This window comes from Apus apus, chromosome 2 (assembly GCF_020740795.1).
Source record: "Apus apus isolate bApuApu2 chromosome 2, bApuApu2.pri.cur, whole genome shotgun sequence".
NCBI classification, from domain to species: Eukaryota; Metazoa; Chordata; class Aves; order Apodiformes; family Apodidae; genus Apus; species Apus apus.
In genome coordinates this window covers 125,722,253-125,739,837 of record NC_067283.1, presented here as the reverse complement: position 1 = coordinate 125,739,837, position 17,585 = coordinate 125,722,253, and the positions used below count along the sequence as shown (strand labels likewise).

General features: G+C 36.8%; 1 protein-coding gene across 1 annotated transcript in view; it reads right to left on the bottom strand.

Moving 5' to 3' along the window:
- ZFHX4 (zinc finger homeobox 4) overlaps nt 1-17,585 on the bottom strand; it is a 155,180-nt gene that overhangs the window by 16,319 nt on the left and 121,276 nt on the right. Inside the window, exons 5-8 of the mRNA XM_051610961.1 lie at nt 8,686-8,802; nt 2,321-2,454; nt 1,981-2,181; nt 449-566 (exon numbers count right to left, since the gene is read on the bottom strand). Of these exons, the coding sequence (XP_051466921.1) occupies nt 449-566; nt 1,981-2,181; nt 2,321-2,454; nt 8,686-8,802 (570 nt within the window). The remainder of the gene's footprint in view (nt 1-448; nt 567-1,980; nt 2,182-2,320; nt 2,455-8,685; nt 8,803-17,585) is intronic.

The window sequence follows — 17,585 nt, the reverse complement described above, 5'->3', positions numbered from 1 at the left end:
TAGAAAGGAGGAGGAAGTTAATTTAAGGAGAGAGGGAAGAGCATGCTGTGAGAGGTAGCAAAGTAGCTTCCCAGTACAGAATACAGAAAGGGTCCAGGACAAAAAAACTGTTTGGAAAGGCAGAATTGCCTAATATTCCCCATCGATGTTGGTGAAAATGCCACTGTCTTTTAGGACCGGGTCTTATTTGCTGGTTAAACAAGGAGAGCCTTACCTTCAAAGTTGCTAGTTCACCACCAAAGCAACATACACATGGCACACACATGTATCCTAGTAGTTCTGCATGAGTACAGTCAGCCAAATTCAGGCCTCTGGCTATTTTTCTCTTTTTATCTCTGTGGCTACATGCAGGCCAAAAAAGGATTCACTTCACCAAGAAACAAGTGGTTTCTAAATTTCCAAATTGCCCATATCTAATTCTTACATGTCTGGGCTTTTTCTTGCATACCTGGATACTTCCCAGATCCCTCAGCTGTGATGGTTGCAGGTGTGTCACGTTCAGATTTCTCTGAAGCAGCTGCTGGCAATAGCATACTATTGGGCACCATGACATCTGGAACAGGAACCTTTGAAAACCAAGAGCAAAGCATTATTACAGGAAAAGTCGCACTATTTAATACTATACAACAGTATGCAATCATAATTAAAAAGATCCACCATACATGAACCAAAGACTATCAAAGTACCTGGAGAGGATGGGAGAGGAGAGATTTCAAAGTTGCCCCACTGTCAGAATAGAGGGAATCATGGAGAACTTGAGAAGAACGCTAATAATCATCAATAGGGATTATTCCACATTATTCCAGTTTCCTGAAATGGTCTGGGAAAGTTAAATTTTTACTGCATTTTCATCCCCAATTCTGTATATGCTCATCACCACTAGGCACAAGGAACCTTAGACCTTCAGTCAAGAGCTCTTTCAATTCTTTCTTATTTTTGCCACTTTGCTTGGGAATTAGGTATTAGGGCTACAAGCACAACCGTATAATGAAAGAGGAGTCTATAAATATGGAAATAAATCCTTAAGGAGGTGGATCCTTGAGATTTCCAAGTGCACTTCCTTCTAAAAAGGCAAGACAACCAGAGTCAAGGTGTCTTAGAAGGTCGGTTTTCTAACTGATTCTATGAAATAATAATGAATGCTTTCTAGACCTTGTTGTGTCTTTACTGATGAGGTTTGACTGGTGCTGAGTCATAATTTTTCGAAGAATTGTATTATTTTACATGGTTTGTGCAATTTTGTAGCAAAGAACAGGATTTTCTTGGTGAGCCTGGAATGGGATTCATTCTCTAAATAGAGTTTGCTGGTTACAGTATTTATCCCCATCAGGGAGAAGCCAGTTCAAGGCCCTGTCTGACCCAGAAAAGATACTTGAAATTCCATATCCTAAAGAACTGACGTAACAGGATTGCTACCAATTTTTTTATTTGTCTTTTTGTTTCATATTCACATTTTATTCAGAAAAAAACCCCAAACAAACAAACAAAACCAAAACCAAAACACTAAAGGGTCTTAGGGTCTTTTATGCAGTCAGAAAGTTAGAAACAGGACATTCTGTACAATACAATAATCTTATGCAAGTACAGCAAGTACAGCCCAGATATAGCCAGGAATTCTTCCGCATTTGGTAAGTACATTCTAAAGGCAACTCCTGCTATTCTACAAATATTTTACAGCTCCTATTATACAAACAAGAGTCACAATACTTCTGAGACTGGATATTATTAGACCAAATTTGCAGACATGCACTTAGAGACATTGACAGGCTTGATTTTTCGAAGGTTAACATCAATGAGGAACTGCGGGTTTTCAGCATCTTTGAAATCCACCTTCAGTCATTTTCCCAAGGGATATCAGTGACTGGATGAGCTGGCCCCCTCCCCTCATCAGGCTACCTGAATACTGTAACACAACAAATACATTGCCCAGAGGCCCAAGTACATTTCTGTAGCACGTGCATCAGTATTGGGAACACTTACTGTCATGAGCAGTTTCTCCACACAGTCAGGGGACACACTGTGCAAATGGGTTAAATGAAGCTGGAGATGCATTTTGTTGCTGAGGACATCCTGGCAGAGGGGGCAGCAGATAACAGGTTGCATTGAATGCTGTGACAGGACATGCATCTGGATACGATTTGGGTCCCTACTGTTGTAGTTACAATAAGGACATTGATAGAACTGAAAAAAATCAAATTAAGATGCAGACTATTACTCAGTGCTTTTAATAACTTGCTGGTAATGCTATTTCAACAGCATATCATCTTGAATTATTTGAAAGAGTTCTGGAATGCAATTAAATTGTTACATTTTCCTTTACCTGCTCATGACAAAATTTATTGTCCTCTGGAGGCTTTGATTTTTTAGCTGCACCATCCTCTTCTTTTGCCAGAAGAAGCTGTTGTGCCCCTACCACAGTGTTCACTTTTGGTTCCTTCTCTGGTGTGACTATTCCTGTTTTGAAAACATAATTTTCAAGAACATATTTCAAACTTCAAAATATCCTGGTTTACAAAGAGGCTGTGATTCCAAAGGTATATATTGTCTTTGAGGGTCTTTTTTTCTTTTTTCTTAAATTCTGAGAAAAAATACAGTTAAATAAAACAGCTCTGGTAAACACTAAGGTGAAAATACACTTTTACTCGATGGGGACGCTATAAACACATTTGAAAATGGACTCCTCTCTACAGTTTATATAACCTTAGGTTGCTTTGAAAGATTAATCAATAATGTGCTTCCTTTAGCAGCTTGGTATGAATTTGCCTATTACATTGAAACAAATCAGCTTTCGCTTAAAAATCCTGTTTTCCAAAATAATTAATTTGCTGCTGTTTAATTATGCTCTCTCTTTTCTAAATTGTCTGAGCAATATGATTATTGTGCTGTTTTGATAACTCCTGCCTAGTTACAATTCCAAAGCTAAATATAGTGAGGCTTTAAAAGAAATACTGTGGAGAATAAGATTTCAGAGTTAACTTAATATTAATTATATACAAAGATCAGTCATTTGGGATTGCCTTAGATGTTTACACTGTGAATTTTTACAGTCTGGCATTTGTGATGAAAACCAGAATATAATTGTTTTCTATAGATAGTTCTACTATTAAGTATTAAATACTATATTTAATATTATGCCTGAACTAGCTGTGTAATGTGGCCCAGTCTTGCACACATCAAAGAAAAGAGTGCAATTCTAATTTCCCAGTCCATCAGAAAATTCTTTCCAGCGTCAATTTGCCAGATAATCTCTTCTGCTAGGCTGGATATTACAAGAGCATTGGGTACGCATGTCACATACATCTCACGACAAACACAAAACCTCATTTACCAGCCATTCCAATCTCATCATAGTGTGGCATCATCTGACCTTTTTTCTGCTGTTTATTATGAGTATTTCTAATTTTAACTTTCAATTTTCACCATCTTCCAGTCAATTTGCAACTAAATTATTTCCAGGGTGAGGACACTATCACTGGACACTGGGTGCAAATACATCTTGAAATGCAATGAAGCTAAACCATTGATTGCTATCAGACCCAACGTAAATATATAGTCCAGGGGTAATCTGATTGTATGCTGTGCATGAAGATTTATCTTGATTTTTTTCAATCCACATAAGGTTCATATAAATGAACAAATTGCACCTCATTGCACAGTAACCTAGGATTAAATTTAAAATAAGGTCATGGATGTTTCGGCAACAAAGTAAATGTGAACAAAGAAAATATTTGTGTTTTTCTGTAGACAAAACAGAGAACTTTTTATTATTATTATTTTCATATAGGCTTCGTGCAATATTTGATATCAAAGAAGCAACATTAAAGAGAAGTAAAATAAGAGAACAATTTTCGTAGTAAATACCAAGTCCTCATGGTACAATAATAAAAAAATGAAAACTGGATCATATAAGGACATTTTCTGAAGCGTTTTTTTGGTTATTTTTCAATAAAACAACATAAAGATATTTTATTTCTTATAGATTAATGGTGATTTCCCTACACATTGTTTTTCACTCCTAAATTGCTAGTAATTTCTTTTGGTGTAATTTATACCAGTAATTTTATCATGTTCTTACTCAAAGTTTATTCCTGACATATTTCTCTATTTTTAATGACCAGTTTGTTGATATCGGGTTAATATCTGAACAAGCCACTTTCTGAAGCCCCACTGAATTTTTACACTCTCAGGAACTCATGATGAAGGCCTCATTTAGACTGCCTAGTCAGAACTGTGCTGTCAACCTGAAGGACTGGTGAATCTTAAAGGCAAAATCTACAGGATGTAATTACATAAGACTCTGTTTTATCACTCACTTTGGTGTATGATAATACAATACTTTCTGGCCTTTCTGTATTTACCTGGCAATACACCATTATTATTTAAATGCCTTAACTGGGAGAATTATGGAAAGAAAAAAATGACGTTACATTAACAGAGAAAAGTTGCACCTCAGGTTTTAGAAGGATAGGTTGAAATTATTAACCTCTCTTCATTTCCAACCATCAAAAATGTCCAACAGTTGACTACTGTTTCTTACCTTTATCTTATGTCACTTTTGAAACGTCCCTTTTTAAAGATAAATGGGCCTGAATCTTAGCTGGTGTGAGTGGACACTATTTTACAGGAAGCTGAATTTAAAAAACAAAGAATAATAAAAAAAAAGCATTCTCTTCCCCTTATTTTAGTAGATTGTTCTCAACAGGTTGTTACAGAAATTAGGATCCAAATTGTGCTCCAAAATCCGCTTGTGAAAATGCATTTCACTGTGCTTTGGCAGATATTTAACTGCTAGTGAAACTTAGCTTGGAATGCACTCTGTGTGTGACTGGGCACACACAAGGTTAATATTACACATCATCTTCCACCACAGGATGGAATAACTTAATTACTTCAAAGGCCTATAATAATCATGAAACACATAGTTCTCATTTCTATAAAAACAAGGGGGGGTTTTGGTTAAATTTTCTTTTGCGGTTAATATAATAAAACCGTAGAGTTATAAAATACTGTGCTGGGGTCAATAAATGCATAACAAAGCAGAGCTCTTTACTTTTTTTTACTACAATATTTATATAAACTGTTGAAATTTACAGAGGCTTTGTTGTTTTTGTTGTTGTTGCTCTGGATTCAGTCAACCTCAAGCACTGTTACTTCTTAAACGACCAAAGTTACATCTGGCCTATAGTTAAGTAACCAAGCCTGTGACTTATGGTGAGCTTTGTAAAAAAACACAACAAAATGCTTGATTCTTCCCTCTGACCTGAGGACATCACTTGCCCCTACAAATGATGAGGACCAAGACCCCCAAGCCAAAATGTATGTGCCAAAACCATTGGCTCCTTACACAATAACTCATTGCCTCATCTTGCTGTATCAACTTTCTGCTTTCCATGGTAAATTCACTGGTTTAAGGTGCTTTATGTAGGGAGCTTGAACAAAGTTACAGTCTTATAAGGAGGCTTTTGGAAGAGGAGAGAGAGAGGAGAGAAAATATTATGGTCCTGAGCATGCTGTGTGACACTGTTTTCATATCTGGATGTTCCAATGGAATGCTATTCTTACTAGGCAGCTGTAGGAAAAGACTTAATCCAGTTGTTACTCAGGTTTTAAATGCACACTTTTAATTCTTGAGATATGCTTTTGTTGTCTTTTTTTTTTCCTAATTGTGAAACACAACTGTAAATAATTTTATAATATAAGATATGCAGCATTGTTTAAAATTAATAATGTAATTTCAATACATTTAACTCAGAAACAAAGTTAAATTGTAAATGTCATGAAATAGACTAGTCAATGATTGCCTGTCAGTTACAGAACTATTTAACTTATGTAAGATTGCTAACATAAAAATGACATAATTCACTGCAATTCATATGCCATCACCTTTGTAGCATTTCTGAAACTTCAAAATGAAAATGTTTGTGTGACTAACAAGAAAGAGAAAGTTAATAAAATATGTATATTAATGAAAAAAACCCATATCCTAGAAAAGCCATAATCAAAATACTATTTTCTTATTTATGAATCCATGTATTTGATAAAGATTGCATAATTTAAGACTTCTGACACATCAGATGATGTTATTCAGTCTCAAAATAATTCTGAAATTATAATTACTGGTAGAGTATTCTTTCTAATTAGAGTAGAATGAAAGGATAATTTTCATTGCAATAATGAAGGTTAATTTCCATCCTTCCTCATGTTTACTACCTTATTAAAAAGTGCTCCCCTTAGCCATGGCAGAGACATATTACATTTTCAATGCAAATGTATTAATCTGGATAAATTCCATATTAATTCTTGCACTGCATAGAGCTGTAATTTGGATTATAATTAATCTAAAGTGGCACTAGATTTAAATGACAATATAAATGAGGCATTAGTAGGCTTTTCTATTCTGAATGAATATTCAACAAATATAACTTGCATATTGCCAAGTCTCCTTTTGAAAGCTCTACTCCTTGAGATAAGGTAAGCAATACAGCACAACAGCTTACACAAACATACTGCTACTAAATACATGTTAATCCTTTCTCTTCTAATAGATTCAATGCTAAAGAGGGGTCACACCACTTTCCTGTCTAACTTGTTAGTATTGTGATTAATTTATTGGTTTTCCTGAGATTTCTTTGGCAAGACTTGCAACACTCAATTCATGGGAAAACCCAAATTAATATTCGATTATACATAAGCAGTTATGCAGTCATTAAAAATACTTGTCAGATGAGTAAAAATTAAGATGATGGTCTGGATGTTAGATATGCAGAATTAATTCAGATTAGGAAAATAAAAGTTTCTAAAAGATTAAAGATTTTACACTACAAACTATTTTCTGCAAAGCACAAAGGCAATCATGTATTTCAGCCCTTGTTTTTATATGAATCTTACTGCAAAGTTATTTGTGTAATTGCTGGCACGGGAACGCAAAACAATTATGCTGTTTTTTTGTAGTGCACCCAGTAGGCATCTGTATATAGGTTTGTCCTAATTAAAGTTGGCCCTTATGAGCAACTAATCCTGATGGAATTTTGAGAATTCCCCTTCAGTATTTTTTCTAGATTCCTGCCCTCCCTGCCCCCCCCCCCCCCCCCCCCCCCCTTTTTTTTATTTTCTCTTTTTTTCTTCTGGGAGCTTTAATACCGTATTCTTTCTGAACAACAATAAATGGAACCTGTCTTAAGAAAAAGAGAGGGCTGATAAACTCCAAGAAGCAGTTCACAGTGTCCCCTAGGCAGAGTGTGTGGTGGAAAATACAGGCTGCAGGTGGTTGTCACCCCTCTCCTGGTGAGTGTCCAGTACAACCCATGATGAGACTGCACAGGACCTATGTCAGCTTGGTAGCATGCTTTTACTGCACTGCAAACAGTTTTTACCAAGTCAGAGAGCCAGCCAAAGGGGACGTGTACTTTAAGTCATGACAGTTACTTGCTTAACATCATTTTTGTCATTATCAGCCTTTTTTCAGCTTCTTGATCTCAAAAAATAAAGTGACTGAAGAGCAGCTGAAGTTCTAAACTGTGATGGGCACTGACCGTAAGAGAACTTAAAGGAAGCTTTAATCTTTAAGTCAGTCTTCTGAATTGACTAGGCATAGAAAAGGTAATCTATAACACATTTTTGGAAATAATTAAAAAAAAATGTTTAATATGTAAAGAGCAAATTACAATATGAGAGAATTTGGGTGTAAAGAAACTCATATGCAAAATGATATTTTTTTTACAACTATATGTCTTTACAGAGAATACAACCTCCTTTGTATGCTGCTGTCATTGGCATACAAGGAAAAGATATATGACTACCTGAAACTAACAGGCTTCAACCTGTTTCAGCACTTCTTCTGCTTCAGTGAATCCAGCAAAATGTAACTAGGTATAGCGTGCAGCAAAAGTAGCCAATGTAATATTCATTGTGACCATAGATTTCCATCTCATACATAAAAAAGCATGGATGAAGTCACATATTTGCCAAATCAAACACAGAAAAAGCCTTGGGTATCTACACCAGATGCTGGCCCTGGGTTTGTTTGTGCACAAGTAAATGTCATGACATAGAGGTTTTGTTTTCAAAGACAGTAGCTTTCATTACTGGGCTTTGTCTACTCCAGGAGATCAAAATTACCCAACCCATAATCCGTTTTCAATGATATTTCCTCTTTCTTAGGCTGAATCATCTGTAAACTTTTTCACTGGATTTTGTGTATTTTTTTCAAAATGCCTCAAATAAATGCCCAGGAAGACGCCAGATTCTTGGGAGTAACTGATCAGAGTGCAGGAGCAAAAATAATAATAACAAAAAAACCCACATTCTTTGGGTTGAAAGGGGGGCAAAACCGACTGAAGAAAAAATTCAAGTGGTACCTAATCCTATGCTTATGAAAAATTAATATGCCATCAGAGGAATCACAAGTACAGCTAAGATTAATGAAAGGCGCTTAAAAAATTACAAGCACACAAACTGATTTGATTAAAAAATAATCTCACTGGTCGTCCTGTAATATTCTTCAACTTATCCGCATCTATCCTGTCAGATGGTTATGATTAAAAATAGGTCAATGGGAGGCTACTGATAGAAATCACATGCAAAATGCACATGCAATGAATAGTAGTGGGAATGTCCAGACAGTTTAAAATGAAAGAGCATTTCATAAGTTAAAAAAAAGGGGAAGACAAAATTCTAGCATCTTACCAGAGTCTTTACTAGATTTTTTGCCTTCACTATTGTCTCGCTCACTTGAGTCTTTATCATCAGCCACAGCCACTGATGTACTTTTAGCAGACCCTTCTGTGTCTTCACCTTGTTCTTCTGTGGATAAACACAGAAAACATCTCAGAAAACAAATTCAGTGACCATTTCACAGCAGTTAAAAAATATGTCCTGTAATAAAAACTGCACTAACAGAGCGTGGCAAAATGGGGCGAAGGAGGGGTGGAGGGGAAGAAAAGGAAAAGAACAGCACTTTAGAGAGGTTGGACATTAATTACAAATAATTTGCAATATTTCAAAATCTATCAAGAAATCCTGTTCATGTCTTTATCAGAGTTCCTGTTTCCCACCAGTGTGACAGATTTAAAGCTTGCATTTCATATTCTTTGGCTAGAAATGATTTGTGTTAAAATAAGTGCACAGGCATGCACACACACAAGGCAGAGGCTGGAACAAAAGCAAGCTCATGTAAAAATGTATCTTGGAGCCAAAAAAAAAAAAGGAAAAAAAAAAAAGGAGGGAATTCGAACATAAATCCTATTAGTGCAGCAGTATCCTGCTAATTGCAGTAAGTAAGTATTAGGTATTAGGTACTGTATTAAATATAAACCTCTGGCTTCGCAAAAGAAGTCTCAAATTTTGTCTCCAGAGGGAGCCAGTCAGGATAAACGATGCAACTTGGTACATGGCTTCTGAGGAAGCAGCATTACCCACACCTCACTTACGTGTTCACACCAGCTAGATTACATGGAAATCTTCACAGTAACTCAAGCCCATTTAATTATTCAGTAAATCTTAGCTATGCTGCTACTGGTGGATTAATCTGTTTATGCAGTTAGCTTCTATGCTGGGGCTGTGTAGCACTAATCCATGAAAGGCCCACTGTTCCTTTTCATCCTGTGATCATTTGTCTCTCACTGTGCTGATGTCACTTTTTAATGAATTTTTAGCAATCTGAGTAATGCCAGATAACCAGACTTGCAACTCCCTACAGCACAGCATGCTGTTTTCATTGCAGCACACACAAAAAATAAAAATCATATTTCCCAATTCAGGTAGGAATTATATAAATTAGGAGGTGAAGGTAAAATGGAATTCGAAGCACCGGGCCACTCAATTTCATAAAATCTTTAATGACCGTATAAATTAACCCTGGAAAGGCAAAAGGTCACAGACACACATTTGCATACACTCTTCTATTCACTTTTGATAAGCAGAGCTTTTATGCAGGGAACATGATACAATTAACCCTTCAGGAACCATACAAAATGCAGCTACCGACATTTCAAGTGTCAAGCATTAACTGAAAATTACACACTGCATAAAATCTTCATTGTAAATGCAATAGTGATTGAAAGGGGAAATAGTGGCCCTCTTCGCACCCCATGTTTTATTAATAACATTCTGACAGCCGAATGAAATATCCTCTGTCATATGTAGCAGCTGAGCACAAAAAAATTGCTGCTTAGTGCCTTACTTGCCAGCCATGCACTGAAACTGTATGCCTAGGCAAACAACTCTCAGATCAATGTGGCAAACCCATTCAATTCTCAACTCTCTGCTAAACCTTCTGTAAATGGGAAGAGAAAAACAGCTGCAATTTTGGAAACCAAACCAAACAAAAAAAAAAAAATTCTCAACCACAGATCAATGTGTTTTGCACTGACATCAAAACACAATAGGTTAAGACTAAGCATGCATGTCCACTTTTTGGAACAATACAGGGAGAAAGATGGTACCCTCTTTTAAAAATGATGTCACCTCTTTTAAAAATTATTGCATATAGAAACAGACATTTCCATCAGAATGGAGACCCCTCTCGTGCTTCCAGAGTTCTCCCCCCTGCCATTCCCCGTCCCCCTCCATGATGGTAGCTAATCAAACATGGTAGGCATCCCTGTCGCAGCTGGAAGCAGGGCTGTGTTTGTCAGGGTGGCAGGGGAGCAGGGTTCGGGATGCTGCGAGCCTGTGATCATGCCTGGCTCGGGCTGTGTTAATGCTGGGCCTGCACACATGAGACTTGTATCCAGTGTCAGGCCCCGTGGCCTCACGGAGCTGATGGCAATCCCTTTTTGACTCATCCTTGGGAATGGACGCATTGCTTCTTTTACTAGATTTACTGGCCCAATCCCCCTGGGCTGGAAAATGAAGTGTCAAAGTGCTACTGAGTGTCCTTATCTTGAGGGGACATAAAATTGTAAGGGCTATCGTGGCACACATTAATAAAACATTGTGTGTGTGTCAGGCAAAGAGAAAGAAAATTATGAAGGTACTAAAAGCAAAGCTACAGTATCATCTGGGTCTCATCAGACAATTTTTGCAGGGTGCTCTCCTGTTTTTCTGGTATGTGTTTTAAGTGTGAGAGAAATTCCCAGACATGTTCTCCTATACATCATCGCGGTGTCTGACCTCAGCCTGACCCTGGCAACAGTTCGAGAAATCTGAATGTGAACAAAGACTCTGTGTCAGCAGCAGGGAGAGATTGCGGGATAGACTTTCCCCATCAACTTAATCGCAAACAGCAGTTCTGAGGCCAGAACTTTACAGGGCTCCACCAAGCCACAAACACGTAACCTTTAGAGGTGAAACTGCCCCCTGCTCCCCACCCCCCCTTCTGTGATTTTTCTCAGTCTTGTGGTGCTCCCTTTGATGTAGCAAGGCAATTAGCTCTAATGTTCAAGTACTGCAGACCTGTTTTATGGTTTGGAAGGTGAGAGCTGTTTATTACAGGTAGGCTCCTGGGGGCCATAAAGGTTTGCAAATTTTTAATCATGCAAAAAACTAATCAAAATGTAACTTATACACACCATAAAAATTAATATCATTATTATGCACAGTATAAATTGCCTGCCCTGGTTTTCTATGGCATTCACTTCTAGAAAATACATTTGGCATTCATTTCAGAAATATGCATGGCATTCACTTCAGAAATAAATTTCATAGACAGAAATGATAATACAACAACTCCTATTTTCTTTCAAAATTACAGAAAGGCTGTCTAGGATTCACACTGTCACGACATTTATCAAAGGGACAAGATGGAAATACAACAGCTCTAACTTAAAAGAAGTTAGCAAATTTAAAAAACGAAATAAAAACCCCTTAAGACCATTCATTATAACAGATGTGACAAAGTGTGCTACCAAATACTCAACATACTTGTGCCAAGATGGTACATCTCTTTTTAGTAATGTTTTTGTTCTTACTTCGTATGCTAACCAAGAAAGATACTATTCAGTAAACTATTCATAAAAATGTGATGGTCCCTGCTCAAAGAAACAAAATTAAGAATTATTATGTATCAAAAAAATGCAACATGATGGTGCTACAGATTCCAGAACAAGTCCTAATGTTCTGTTTTAAATTTACAAGAGTCCTGCCTATATACATTTACAAATGTCAGCTTTGAAAATGAATAGAACACTGGATTCAAGTGTACTTTAATGGCTTTAATAACACTTACTATTGCAATATGATACTATATTCACACCTGGTTTTATTTTGTCCAAATGTTGAAAATTTTGTTTGAAGTTGAATCTCTTGAGTTTAGCCATTATCAACCTTTTCATTCACAACTGACTTAGAATTAAACACAAAAATGAGGTTAGCCGTCTGCACTAAAGCTATAAAATAAGGGAAAATGGAAAAGTTAAGCTTCAGAGGTAATATTAATAATCTGCTATTACATATTACATATTCTACGTCATAGAGTTAAATATGTTAATCTACACTCTCAGGCCCCAAGTCTAAACCAGTTTTATGAACGAAGACCCTTATGACCTTCTCCAGCCCAATGAAGTCAAGATGTGTGATGACTTAAATTACAAAATCCAGGCCTCAGCCAAAGTTGCAGAGCAGATAGCAGCAGAAAAATTAGATCGATATTCATACACAGATTAGAAACGCCTAGCTTACTGAGATGAAAATAAAGGAAAAAATGCATCCAGCGTAGCCAAGGGAATGTATCGGGGGAAAAAAATAATATTTATGAAATAAAACACTGAGCAGTTAAAACAAGACATGGCTGCGTTCTAACAATCTTCTCTAATTTAAATGCATTGTGATAATCACAGAGGCATATCAATCACCCTTCCCTGTGTTTGATCTCAGAAGTTTCCCTATAGCACTGGGAGTCTGCCTTCAAGTCTATTTAAGAAACATACTGTTTTCAAGGGTTGATTATGGTTGGGTTTTACATCACTGGTATCTCATTCAACAGCCAGTAGTTCCTGTTTTGGTTCTGGATTTTGTTCTTGTTGTTGTTGGTATCCCCTTCGTCCTCTCCAAATTGCAAGTGATTTCCTAAATAAGGATGATCTACTAGTTGTGGGTGAGTAATTGTGGTTATGAGAGAGAAAGCAAGATTAAACAAACGTTTGTGGGTGAGGGCCGGATGGATGGGGAAAGAAGAAATCAATTGACTGAAGTAGTAAGTAAATAAATATGAGAGATTTTTAAAAATAATAGGCTGTTTTGGGTTTTTTTAATTCAATATGTTCAATAAACAGCTGAATCAAAGGTACCCATTAGTGTTCAGTACAGGTATATTTCAGGTTCAACTGGTAGAGTGAATGGTTTATTGAGATTAACTGTCAGGATAAAAAGATAACCACTAGCAAAGGATAATGGAAGGGTGGGTTGGAGGGATGGACAGACAACAGCTGAGTGTATGGAAAGTAGGAACAACAAAAGGAAAGAAAAAACCCACAGAATATGCAAGAGGAGAAAAAAAATGCCTAAAAGCAGGGCTTGTGGATTTACTTCCAGATTATTTTAGTTACACTACTTACTTGATAAATTCTCCCTGACTTCTGGATTGCCATTTTTTCACCCAAATATTCCAGAAAGTATTTGTTTTATTTTCTGCCTGGTCTTGCAGAGCATGAGTGAGGAACAGGATGCCTCACTCATTCAGGATCTTGACTTCATCCTCTAGTGGTCATATTTCATCTTCAAATAGGATTTCTAATTTCTCATTTAAGGACTTAAGGGGAATAATGGCACCAACACGTTAATAACTGCTTCTAATCACTGTGTTATATTTAGAACTATAGCTGTTTGAAAGCTGAACTTCCCACAAACAAGCCTATAATTAAATGATGATGGTCATATTGACCAGAAAGTGCTAATCAGCAGTTAGTATCAAATTGTACCATTTTGTTTTGTGGTGCATCATTTTAATTTTTATAGCAGTCTAATGCTTATTTTCTTCTGATTCAATCGTATTACTGTGTCAGAGGAGGCAAAGTTGGCTAAACAGAGCATGCCATGGTGGCCTCTTCTCAAGAAGTGTCACAAATTACACCCACTTTATCCACCCACTCCACCCAGCAGCCAGTACTCCCCACTTGCCACACGGCCTCGCCCTTCTGGCTGATGGAGAGAGGCAGCTTTCATCTACCCTACTTCTTTTTGCTTCTTAGCTTCTGAAGGTAGAAAAGACTCATTATCACCAGCTAATTTGCCTAGCACTTTATTATTTCTTAATCTATTTTTTAATCATTTTCTTTTCTCCTTTTTTTTTTTTTAAATTTTTTTTAACCTCAGTCTACTTCCAGCTACTGGAGCAAAAAATACAAATGTTGTCCCTAGAAATTTAGAGAGGTGGGGTGTCCTTTCCAGTGTGGCTGCTGGGCAAGTCTTCCTTGCTATTGTTACTGGCTGGGATTGACCACCTAGTCTTCTAGTCTCCCATAGTCTTAACATAAATCGGGAAAAGAACTGTGTTTTACTCTGATAACGTTGTAAAATGTGGAAAAAAAACTGTTGATAAGCTTATGCTGAGACATACTGATTTATCAGAAAACTGGGAAATCTGTGTTGTACTTTTTGTTATTTTATTTCTGCATTAATATTTTATCAAATATTTTGCAAGAGGCAAAAGATGCATATGCTGACAAAACCATTAACAGAGAACGTCAGCTATTCAGAATGAAACTCAGCAATGTTTTCCAGATGTGATTGGAGATGTACAGTTAATGATTTATTATGCAAAAAGGGATAGTTTTCTTATTGGTCACCTCTAGAAAGGCACTGAAGCATGAAACTGTATTGAGAATAGTTCAACCTTTTCAACTGATCAGTACTTTTCGTTTGCCTGCCATTACGGTTCACAGAAACTGTTGATTCCCATAAGGAATGAAGAGTGCTGGAATTGTCTGACTTGAAGACTACTACATTTGCAGCAAAGTTATTCAGGAAATAAAATTAAACCTCATAGTTAATTCTCACTCAACACACTGGGTACACTCTGACTCATTTCAGGCACTGCTCTAAGCTTCTTCCCTATGGAGGGAGAGACAGGTATCTTCAGGGCACAACTCACACTTTATGCAGCCTGAATTGTTTAATTCTCCCTTGACTACAGAGGCATTTTAAAGTGAAATTTAGTGTTTGGAGCAGAGACTTTTCACCTTGGCACTTTACTAAATGCTGGGAGTTAGGTGGGTGAACCTAAGCCTGAGAGCCTGATCTGAAGCTCAGAAAGTAAATGAGAGTCTCCACATGACCTTCACCAGTTTACCGGGTGCTCATTTCTAGCCTGTGGAAAAACAAGAAAAATACTGGATCTTCACAGTCTCATTCACCTTTTTTTTACACCTCTTGTTCAGCCTTGTTCTATTTTTCTGTGTTGCTGGTCAATCTGTGTGTTCAATGTTTCTTCATATACAAACATTTCTAATGGCCCTGATGTCTTCTTGCATCTTTTCCTACCTCATACTTGAGCTGAGTTTCCAGTGCATCATGTAAGTGGTGAGATTTGCTCTCCTATTCACAGTTTCCTGAATAATTCTCTAGAGTATTTACAAAGAAATCCACAATGTTAATTAACAACTCACTTAAAATGTCCTTTAAATGACGTATTTTGTTAGTGACTCAGTTTTGGGATTTCTTTCTGAAATAGACTGTAAAATCCTTCTCATTTACTTTCCAGACTTTCTTTTTGAATTATTCACCTCTTTTTGGCTCACTAACAGTAAGCATCTGAAATTATCTGTAAAGTACTCAGTTACTGCATATACTTCTCTGTCTTTTGAGAATACTAGAGTAAAATAATTTATTTTCTTTGCCATCTCCTGATCATTTTGGATTGACTCTTTATCCGCCAGATGTTCTAGAAGAACAAATGACTCTTCTGTGGGCTTTCTATTTCTGAGATACTTTAGCAATTCCTGTTTAGAGTTTCTAGGTACCCTCATGTATTTGCTCCTCTTAGCCAACCTCTATGTTCAGTTTTATGAACATCACTTTGGCTTTATTTCCAATTGTAAGGATACTTTTTTCTGACCTGAATAAATTATTTTACTATGTCTTGTCATGTAGCTAACTACAGCCCTCCAGTTTAAATATTCTTCTTTCTTGATGTTAAGTGTCACAAGCAGAAGTAGGTGATCTATTTACAGTGAATAAGATTTTCTCTGAACCTAAACAGTTTCTGAATGTTCAAAAAATAACCTTTATGGAATTAGTTGTTTTGGGCTTGTCTGTGTTTTTAATTTGTTTTCCACAATTACCTGACAAATATTCTATAACATACATAGCAGTCCATGGAGTTTTTATTAACTTAATCGTTGCAAATATAATTTAAATCTTAAGAGTTCAAAAGTTTGGCTTCTTCAGCATATGCATACATTAAGCGGTCTTGGTTTTTTTGGAAAGACAACACAGGTGCTTTTAGCTTCCCCTCCAACGCAGATCACAATGGTTGAGTGATGTGCAAGAATCTTCACAAACACCTCCACCGCAAGCTCTTCCAAAAATCTCCTGTAAAAACTGGGTTTCCCACCTCAATTATAGGTGTCCTATACAAAATGTAGCATACTGACACATGATCAAAGTCTGATATTGAGACAAGAGGAAAGGATAAAAGTCTGTTCATTAAATCTAGAAAAAGTAGTACAAAACAGTAGCATGTTCCTGCCTCTTTACTGTCTCCCATCCCCTTCTGTTACTCTCTTCCCTTGCCTATTCCAATACCAATCTGGAAAATTTTGATAACAAACTTTTGTGTCATTACTCGTTTTGCACTTCGTGAAGTGTTCCTCACTCATAGTATTTACTGTGTTTGTGACCCATAGTCATAACATGACATAACTCTGTCCCCTTGATCCACAACGGTCTTCAGGATACTTTCAATTTCAGTGCTGGGCTTCCATTTTTAAAGCTAGTCTTTTCTTGCTGCATTGTTTGAGGTCAGGAATTACACTATCCTGTTAATTACTCTTAGGCTTGAAATTCAAGTCCCCTGCCAAGTTTGTTGGTGACACTTGCATGGCTTGCTCTGAAGATGAGTAATATCAGTTGGTTCTTAGCACAATAAAGGGTGACTCATAAATACTGAAATAGAGTAGACTGCTAACACAGATTTTCTGAATTTAAAAATGCCAGCTATATCTAGATGTTCTCCCAGTGCCAAGTCAAGAATTTCAGGTCACCCAGTCTAGCTGTAAAGCTTCTTGTGTCACAGCAAAATAATGGCATGGGTGGATTATTTTCTATCCATTTTTCTTTTTACTTAACCAGTGCAACTACTAGGTGCTTCCTTCATCTTTTACTTCCTTTCCTTCAGTTAAGTTTTTTAATTCCCACTGTTCAGTACACTGCACTGCTTTTACCTTTCCTACATCTTTTTCTAATTTGAATGTTCTTTCTCCCATACACAGTTTAAATAACACCACACACACACATTAGTTTTCATTGTCAGCAAGATAATTCTATCTCTGTGGAAGTGAAGGACACCCCTTGCCTATAGACTCCCTGCTCACAACTGCCTAATGAGCACAAATCTACTGTGCCAATTTAGCTAAGACCCTGAAATGCCTTGTGAGGTGGCTCTGTTGATAGCACTGAAAATATTTCAGAGAAAGCTTCTGAACAAGACC